A 9824-nucleotide genomic window follows, 5' to 3' on the forward strand; every position below is an offset into this window, starting at 1 on the left:
CCCTTGGCCAAGGGATGAATTGGTTTTCTCCTCCATTTTTTGTGACGATCATTATTTCAGTTTTGCCTGGGTTGATTTTGAGGGTGTTAGAGTTCATCCAGAAGAATACATTGCGGAGGCAGTTTTCTAGCGTTCAGTTTCTTTCCGGGTTGTCTTGTATTTTGAAGATTATTTGTGTATCATCAGCGCAGTTGTAGCAGGTGAGGCCGTGGCTTTTGATGATTCTGATCAGTAGATACAGGTATATGTTGAATAGTAGAGGGGAGAAGGATGATCCTTGTGGCACTCCACGGGTGGAATCTCTCGGGCTGGATTTGAAGGCTTTCATCGATACGGTTTCCGTTCTATTTGTTAGGAAAGATTTGATCCATAGTAGGGCGGTGTCTGTTATTCCAAGTCCGTCTAATCTCGTTATGAGAGTGTCATGGTCGACTGTGTCAAATGCTGCTGATAGGTCTAGGAGTATCAAGGCAGTGCTGTTGTACGAGTCTGCGTTGATTTTTAGATCGTCCCATATTGAGAGTAGAGCTGATTCCGTTCCTCTCAATGGTCTGAAGCCAACTTGTGCCTGGTCTAGTAGGCCGTGCTCTTCTATAAACTCTTGGGTTGTTTTGTATATGTACGTTTCAAGCAGCTTGGCTGTATACGGGATATTGGAGATGGGTCTGTAGTTAGAGAGGTCCTCTATGTTTCCCGCTGTATCTTTGACTAGTGGCCTGATGTATGTAGTATTGAAGGCTTGTGGCACTTTCCCAGTTGCGATGGAATGGTTGAGGACGTTCCTGTGATATTCCATGGACGTTCCTTGTTTGAGGATCAATTTGTATATGTCTGGTGGGCAGGGGTCTTCGAGGGACCCCGAGTTATTGCTTTCATTCCCCAGTTTGACGAATGTCTCCACTGATATTTCTGGAAAGCTTCTTAGTTTGTTTGGGTGCTCCTCCCAGGTGTAGGTTGGGATCGTGGTCAGATCAGACGGTCTGCTTTGTATGGTTTGTTGGATGTTGGTGATTTTGTTTTTGAAGTGGTCTGCAAGGTAGTTGCAGAGTTTCGTGGACAGAGTTGGTGTGTTGCATCCCGGAGGGTTTTTGATTTCGTTGGATTTTGAAGAGCTCTTTTGGGGTTTGGTGCTTCGAAGATTCGGTTGTCATAGTGTTTCCTCTTTGCTTTTCGTATTTCCTTTTTGTAAACCCGGTAGTGTTGTAGGAATTTCAGTTTGTTCGTCGTGTCGTTTTGTTTTTTCCAATCAAGTTCTAGTCTTCGGTTTTTTCTTTTCATGGTGCCAAGTAGTGGGGTGAACCATTTTGCCATTGACCGTTTATTAGAAGAAGCAAAGGGTTTTTCTTTGGCAATGTTGTCTGTAGTAGTTAAAATCCAGGAATGCAGCAGGGTTACCTTTTTGTCCAGGTCATCTTCTTCCATGAGTGTTGGGTGCAGTTTTTTTAGCTCCAGGAGTTCATTCAGGTTGTAGTTTTTGATGGTTCTCCAATTTCTTTTCATGGTTTTCGTTGTTTTGTCTGGTTGATTGTTTGTTAGCGTGGTCAATTTGATTACGAAGGGGATAATGAGGTGTTTGCTCCAGGGTATTTGAATTGGGGGTGCCGTGGTCAGGAGTAGTTTGTTAGCGAAGATTGCGTCAAGTGTATGCCCTGCCGAGTGGGTTGCTCCTTTGACTAGTTGTTGTAGGTTCATTGCTGCTAGTTGGCTGGTTAACGATTTTTGTATGGTCGTGCTCTCTCCTTCAAACCAGATGTTGAAGTCTCCTAGGACTGTCAGCTGATTGTGTTTGATGGCTAGGACGGTGATTGCTTCTGTGAAGGAGTCTACGAAGGTTGCATCATACGTTGGTGGTCTATATATTAGTACGAATTTCAAGTTTGTTTTGGGTGTTACTGCTAGACGTATGATTAGGGATTCGCATTTATCGATGATTAGTGGGTCTTCAAGTTTGATATCCACGTGTTCCTTGTGAATGATTGCCAGCCCTCCCCCTCTCTTGGTTTTTCTGTTTGATTGGACACATTTGATGTATTCAGACAAGCTGTTGAGGGTGATCTTGTAGTTGTCGTCTAGCCAAGTTTCTGTTACAAATAGGATGGCGATCCCTCCGTCGCAGAGCAGATCGTATATCTCGGTGGCATGTTTGGACATTGATCTTGCATTCATGAGCTTGCAGTGGATCTTTTTGGTGTGTTTTTGCTTGTTGGTTGTTCCTTGTTTTGGTTTGTGGTTGTTTGGTTGCGGTGCATCGTTGTGAGCGTTGATTGGGGGTGGATGAGGATCAGCGAAGGCTGTATCTTCATTGTAGGAGGGCGTGTGAGGATCAGCGGAAGCTGCATCTTCATTGAAGCGGTCTGCTAGATTGAAAGCTTGGCTGTTCAGTGGTGTTGCTTCTCCGTTTGTGCTGGTTAGGTGAAGGTCCGTGAAGGCTTCTTCTTCGTTGAATTGGTCAGTTAGGTTCATGTTTGGGTTGTTGGTTATAAGATCTTCGTCGTCGTTATGTCCGGAATGGCGCGGGTGTTGAGGGTGTCCTTCTGTTCTTGTGATGTATGGGGTGATGGGGTCGGACTCTAGCCACCTTCTTCTTGGGTGTTCCCGTCTTTTTCCTGGTTGTCTCGGGATGTTTTATGTGTGTCTTGATGTCTCTGTGTCATTGGGGTATCCTGGTTCTTGGGTTGTTGCGAGGTACCGTGTGAGATATAAGGAATTTTCCCCTTGGAATTTTGTTCTGTTTTTTTTGGTTTTTGGTGTTGTGTTTCCTCCATTTGAGGTTGTTGCTTCGGTGGTAGTTTGGTTTTGTGTGCCTGTGTCCAGTGCGGCCTTGTCTTTTGCCCTTTCCCGGCGTCCCTTTCTGTTTCGGGGCATTTTGGTGCTCAGTGCGGAGGTGCCGGTTGAGTGGTTGGCTGCTGTGTCTTGTGATGGGAGTGCTGGTATTTCTTCTTGTGTTGGTAGCCTTGGGTGCTTTTGTGCCGTCTGTTCTTCCGGTGGGTCAGTTTGCGTATCCTCCGAAAGCTGTCTGATGGTGTTTTGGTGCTGGGGTACGGTCGTCAGGGGTGTAGGTCAAAGTTCAGTGCTGTCTATGTAAGTCTCTCGGAAGGGGTGAGGGCGGTCGAACTATTCTATCACGGTCTGGTCCTCACTTGGAGTATGTTAAGGTGGTTAGGCTAAGTTTGTGCTTGAGACTAATTCTGACAATGTTCTAGAGTCTCGTGTGGTGGGGGGACCCTGAGGAGTATTGTAATCCTTATGATTCCAAAATTTCGGAGCAGAGTCCCTGTTAGGTTTGGGAGAACTGTATAGTGGGAGAGAGGACTATCAACGTAATATGAATGGCGCAAGATGCAATTTGGGGCTAGAACCCCTGCTAAATTTGGGAGACCTGTATAGTGGGAGAGATGCCTATCAATACAATCTAAATATCATACAATACAGTTTGGGAACAGTGCCCCTGATAAAAATTTGGGAGACCTGCACGCTGGGAGAGAGGGCCCCAAATGCAATCCGAATGTCATACAGTGCAATTTTGGAATGGAACCCCTGATAATTTTGGGAGACCTGTATAGTGGGAGAGAGGCCCACCAGTGTAATCTGAATATCATACAACTATCAAAGCGTTCTGAATGTCATACAATGCAATTTTGGAATGGAACCCCTGATAATTTTGGGAGACCTGCACAGTGGGAGGGAGGCCCATCAATGCAATCTGAACACCACGCAGTACAACCTTGGGACAGGACCCATGATGAACTTGGGGCGGACCTGTTCGGTGTGGTTTCGGTAGATTTCATATGCATGTGTGACAGCATGCCTCTTTATCCGATCTGCTAAGGCTGGAACCTTATGGGTAGGACACTTTGGGCGATCATTACAAGGGACTCCATACCTTTATCTAAAAATAGAGTGGACCTAGCGTCAAGAAGCAACAGAGTGCTTTATAGATGGATACATATTCAACACATAGCAGGGGTTATTTAACTATTTTTTGAATAATCGGAATATAATTCGTTTTAGATCTGTACACCTTTTTGTTTGTGGCATTTTTATAAAAACACACTTTCTTGTGGCAAAAAATCCTGCAGCCAGTAAATACTCTCACTTGCACCCTGACCTAAACCTGGGAGGGGCTATAGTAATGTTTTGGCGAATCTCCAACTTATTTTGTAACTGTAAATTCGGGTAACTGTCAATGAAAAGAAATTCTAGAGCAAGAGTCTGAAACGTTTGGCTTTTCATATGTTTTGGACTACATTACCCATCATCCATAGCCAGCATAATAAATTGTGAGGTTCTAAACACCTAGAGAGCCACAGGTTGCGAGCCCTGTTCTAGGGGCAGTTAAGGTAACCAACCCATTGTGACAAAGAGACATACAACCAGCCTGGATGTTTTTCTTGAAGAAGGTATTTGATGTACAAACACAAATATATGAAAGCATATTTAGTGCCGCTTGTTGAATCTGGTAAAAATTGTCAGTGAAGTTTAGCAGAAAAAATTAATGCGCTGAATTGATAAATCCAGTGAGACTGCATTAGTGTGAGTATGTAGAGCTGCACAATAACCTCCAATTTCCCAGATTTAAATGTTCAGAAGCAACGTTTAAAGGCCATTTGGAACAATTAATGTATGGATTGAATAAGCTCTGAGGTGTTTTATGTTCCCATTTTCCATCTCATCGTTTGCGCTCGAACTAAGTGTATTCCAACGGCTTTAATGATTATTCAACTATATTCTGCGCTCTTGTGATCTCTTTTGTGTTGTACGCTGCGAATTACCGTGTAGCTCTTCAAATTAGGATGTAGCCGAAGGTTTGCTTACACATTTTCTGATGTTTTAGCGACAGTTTTAGGATTTTAGTTACCGTAATACAAATAGTACTTCTGTATGCCATTTCTGAAATAACTGAAATTTCTCTCTGTTGTCACCAGAACACTTTAATTGAGAAAATGTTCATCCAACATATCAAAATGCTGAATCGAAAAAGTATATCGGCACAGAATTTTCCGAGATTTAAAAGAAATTAAAAAAATGCCATAACACATAAAAAAATCTAAAACAGTATAGGCCATAACACTAGCTTAACACTACAGGCCATAACACTAGAATAGTCTCCTGCCAGCTAAGAGTAAAAACTTCAAAAATACCAAATAAATTGGAGAACCGAAAGGCACATTCGTAGTCCATCTTCCACCAGTACGTAGTCCTCAGTTCTGGCTTACAGTTTTTAGTGGTCATCATTGGGACGGGATGATCGCTCAGGGGCAATGTGTTTGCCTTGGAAGCAAGACACCACAGAGCAACACAGGTTCGAATCCCAGTCCCGCGCTTAGAGACTGGTCTCTGGTATTAAACGTGTTATAAAATATTAACTAATTAGATAGAAATATGCACACTACAGGCATTGCTTCAGATGTGTGCCACTGTAACAGATTTCATCTTCCCAGATGTCCATCTTCCCCCTTACAACAGTAGCAGTTTAATTCATGCCATCCGCAACTGTGAGTACTAAGGGCAGAAAAGTAAGTAAACCTGCAGTGATATGTCCAAATCGTCCCATACCATTGGAACAGTCAGCTGCCATGGGGCAGGAGATTAAATCGCAACCCTGTCAGAGGACTTGGTAGTAAAGGGACTCTGGCAAGGTAACGTACGACTCTCTTTTAATCCATACTCCCTGATCAGATCATTGGGCCCTGGGATATATGTATGACCTGCCAAATTTGGCACACTCTACCTTGTTTGCCTAATGTTGTAGGGGCTCTGATGGATGCATAAATTAATAGAGATTTCTGCCTGCTCGGATCCCTGCTAGCCTCCTGATATTTGGATTGTAGCAGCAGGACTATGTCTCAGAACATGTTATTTCATGGGACGCTTAGATGCTGTTAGGCATGTTTTGGATTTCAGCATATGAGTTTGGTAAAATGTAGGTGCCAAAATGACTGTATACCTCAGAAACAAGTTCTCTTGTGGACCAGTTCAAGTCCTCCTCGACAATTTCTCAACACAACATGCGAAGGAAGTCCATGGCCCTTTGACTTGCCTTTTTTTACAGATATCGATCGCTTAGAGATACGCTCCTTACCTGATCTTCCAGGAGAGCTTTCTTTCTGGGGATCTAACGCACCCAGTAGACACACACTAAAGGAATGCAATTATAGTCCAAAATGACTTGTTAACTTCCAGCTCATCTCCTGCTTTCCCTAAATAGCCAAAATGGACCAGAAGGTTATTTTCATGCAGCTACAATCGTGCATTAAAGGGGGCCGCCTACAAGATTGTTTAGGCCATGGGAGACCACTTGGCCCTGTGTGCAGTGCATGTGGCTTGTAGTGTATGTACACATAAAATGACGCGTGTGTCGGAATGTGCACTGTCCTAGCAATACCAAATGATATTGATCCATAAATGTGACCTTTGCCTCCCCATGGGTGGTGTTAAACTGCAGCTTAAGATCCGCAACTAAATTACCTCATTGTACAGAGGAATGACCTTAGGCTAGAAAGGTAGTAGGAACACTGATTAGTGTCCATGTGATAAACGGGCAGTGGGACCATTCCAAAATTCACCCTTTTAACCACGTGGAGAACCTTCTCCTCGTCTCTTTCAAATGCCACCGAGCGCTCAGTCAAAATGAAGGGGTTACTCCTCTGGCATCGCCTTCCATGCTCTGGTCTTCAATAAGGGACAGTTGGAGTGGCTGAAGTCAGATCTGCCAACAGTCTGGTGATAATGTTACAGCACATGCATGAATGTGTTGTGTGGCAAACACATGGAAGAAGTTTGCCCCATGTCCAGTAGAACATGTTGGTTATTGGGGACAATTAACACCTCATCCCATTGGACATTTGCGGGTGCCTATGCCCAGACGACCACTGGGTTTTTCCATGAACAGCTAGAGACCTAGAAGCGAATGTCAGTCTTCTCCTCTCCACAATCAGAAAGCAGCATATTGTTGATTCCAAGGTTCTGCACCGTCATCCTTTAGATGCAACATCTGGCAGGGTGCGTCCGTCAGTCCTTCTAGAGTGTTGGTGAATGAAAGCCTGGCGCTGAGCTAGTGGTTCACCTCCGAAAACAACGTGGAAATCCTGGCGTGGGTTGTGGACTTGGCATATGGTTAACCTATTTTCCAGTGAGACTGTTCCGCGATCTTGGAGTCCTCTCCGGCCACAGCTATGGAATTAAACTATGCGTGTGATAACCTGTGGCGAATATCTGCATGAACTAAATAAACCATGAAGGGTTGCAGCGTAGAGCCTACTAGCTCTCCATTTTCCTGTGCCTCACATTTTAAATATGTAAACAAAAGTCTAATGTGAAAAGCGACTGATCAGTGTGCCACTTTATACTGTTCCAATTACATTCCTCACCCCCAACATCATTATTCTGTTTGAAGTACAGTGTCTAACTTTCCACATGCATTTGCTACCATATATGTCTCCTGTTACATGCCGCACTGCATTAAATATCTACAATTAAAATATAATAATAACATATTTCCAAAGTAGCCTTTTGAAGTCTATTTCCAGCAGAAGAATATGTATGCCACAACGCTTTGCTTGTAAGACAGGTAGCTGCTCCCCAGATTATTTGATTTTGATTTTAATATTTCTAGTGCGCATATCCCCAAAGGGAGCCTAGCCGAGACTGCATCTGGGCGCAGATATGAATAGAGTTGAGTAGGCATAGAATACCTGCTTTAAGATAGCCACAGAACTTATTTAAACAGGTAGGTTTTCAATTGCTTCTGGAAACTGGAAAAGGAATTAGTTTGCCGCAAATGTTGCGGAAGAGAATTTCAAGCATGGCCGCCCACAGAAGAAAACCTTATACCTCCCTCCGTAGTTGTTCTGGAGGGAGGAATTACTAGTAGACCTTGTCCCTTGGATCGCAGGGTACGAATGGGATCGGGGGAACAATCTTGATGTCAAACAGGTTGAAGCGAACCTGTGAATACATTTGAAAACAAGACATAGGACCTTAAACTCTATCCACTGTTGTACTGGCAGTCAGTGATGAACTCTGCGGAACTCTGAGATGGATGTTTTTCGTAGCATTGAGAAGATCATACATACTGCTGAGTTCTGGGCCACGTGTTGGCATTGAAGTTGTTATTTTGGTATACCTGATAAAAGGGCATTGCAATAGTCCAGCTTGGAATTACTAAGGATACCTACCACCGTGGGACGATCCTTCTCAGACCTGAGAGACAGGAGGGGGTTTTAGATGTTTCCATTGAAAATAAAAGGACTTAATGATTTGATTGACTTGTAGGTTGCTGCTTAAACTGGATTGCCAGATACAACCTAGATGTTTTTAGTGACTGAGCGTATTTAGTTGCAATCCGAGGCAAGGCAGGTCAGGGGACCAGCGATATCACGTTAGCCAGTTTTTCTTTAGGTCCGAAAACAATGATCCCCCTTTCAAGGGGTTTAATTGAAGTGTATTTTCCAACATCCAAAGTTGGATTTGTTCAGCACTTTTCACAACTCACTCCACTGCCACCAATGGTTGCTTTAAACGCACATAAATCTGTGTGTCGTCTCCATATGAGTGATACTGTAAATCAAATTGGGCGAAGATATTACATTCACCCAAAGATGAGCCCTGTGGCACTCCGCAAGTAACCGGTAGTGCTTCAGAAAGGTAGGGACCTGCCTTAACCAGTTCAGATCGATCGGCTCCCATAATCATTCACCATTGATTTTGCTGGATAGAGCACATGGGATTTATAGTCAAAACATCTTAAAAACTAAAGACTGCAGACCCCTGTTGTAAGGGGTGCTTGTTGTCTTTTTTATAACATTTTTTATAAAGGTAGTGCCTAAAACATGGAACTGGAAATATCTTTCCATAGGATCTCAGGCTAACCCCAAAAACTGCTAGTACAGACGTGTCTCTGGGATCCTGCGATTCTCCTTCTACAAACAGCCAGGGTGGGAGGCCTTAATTCAAGAATAATAATCTTCTTTGTGATTGCAGGCTAAGCACCGGGCACCTGTTCTAATGTTTCTTTCCTGTTCCCACAGGCTTTTACACTACTTCCGGGGACGACACCACCTGGAAGAAATCATGTACAACGAGAACATGCGGCGATCCCAGCTCCTCATGCTCTTCGACAAGTTCCGCAGCGTGTTGGTGGTGACCAACCACGAGGATCCGATTATATCTGTCTTCCAGTCACTCTTTCATTGACACTGGCACTCCAGCTTGATGCCATAAATGATTCAATTTTAGCTGCTGTGTAATATTTAACTATGCATTTTATATTGTACATATTTTAATTTATTACATTGAGTTCATTGTAATTAAACAATGAATTATTTTGGCAATAGAGAAAGTTCTCATACGTCTAGCAATTAAGAAGCCATTCTAAGAAAATTGGAAATGTTTAATTTCGTGGACAAGGGGACTATTTGTTTTTTCTTCAGTAATGTCTACTTGTACAATTCTGTATCTAACACTTTGGAGCTAATGAATAAATAGCTAATGAATAAATACGGCTGATGGCCCGTATCTAATGCCTGAGGCATTTAGAAAATGGGGTGCACCGTTTTCTTGAGAGACATTTTAGAGCCTGTTGACTGATATGTTGGTAAACTGATGCCTACTGTTCAAATGCATTAATCGCCATCCACGTCAGCAAAGGATGCCCTCATTTCCCTAAGCATTTTGCAGGGCACTATTACACACATAATCCTATAGAGGTGCTTTGTGGCACCCGATTTAAAACCTATTTATGTGGTGCGACTACCGTCCCCACACCTGTGGACATTTTCAGTAAACGTCCTGCCTCATTTTAAGCTGGGCGCCTGCAGCCCCCT

General features: G+C 43.4%; 1 protein-coding gene across 4 annotated transcripts in view; it reads left to right on the top strand.

Moving 5' to 3' along the window:
* Positions 1-9498, top strand: part of NPRL3 (NPR3 like, GATOR1 complex subunit) — a 649409-nt gene extending 639911 nt beyond the window's left edge. For all 4 annotated transcript variants that reach the window (XM_069647897.1, XM_069647894.1, XM_069647896.1 and 1 more), the window contains one exon: positions 9030-9498. In XM_069647897.1, coding sequence (XP_069503998.1) covers positions 9030-9195 — 166 coding nt within the window. In that variant the 3' untranslated portion in view covers positions 9196-9498. The remainder of the gene's footprint in view (positions 1-9029) is intronic.
* Positions 9499-9824: the final 326 nt, after the last annotated feature.

Source organism: Ambystoma mexicanum, chromosome 2q (genome assembly GCF_040938575.1).
Source record: "Ambystoma mexicanum isolate Mex_15411 chromosome 2q, UKY_AmexF1_1, whole genome shotgun sequence".
Classification (NCBI taxonomy): Eukaryota; Metazoa; Chordata; class Amphibia; order Caudata; family Ambystomatidae; genus Ambystoma; species Ambystoma mexicanum.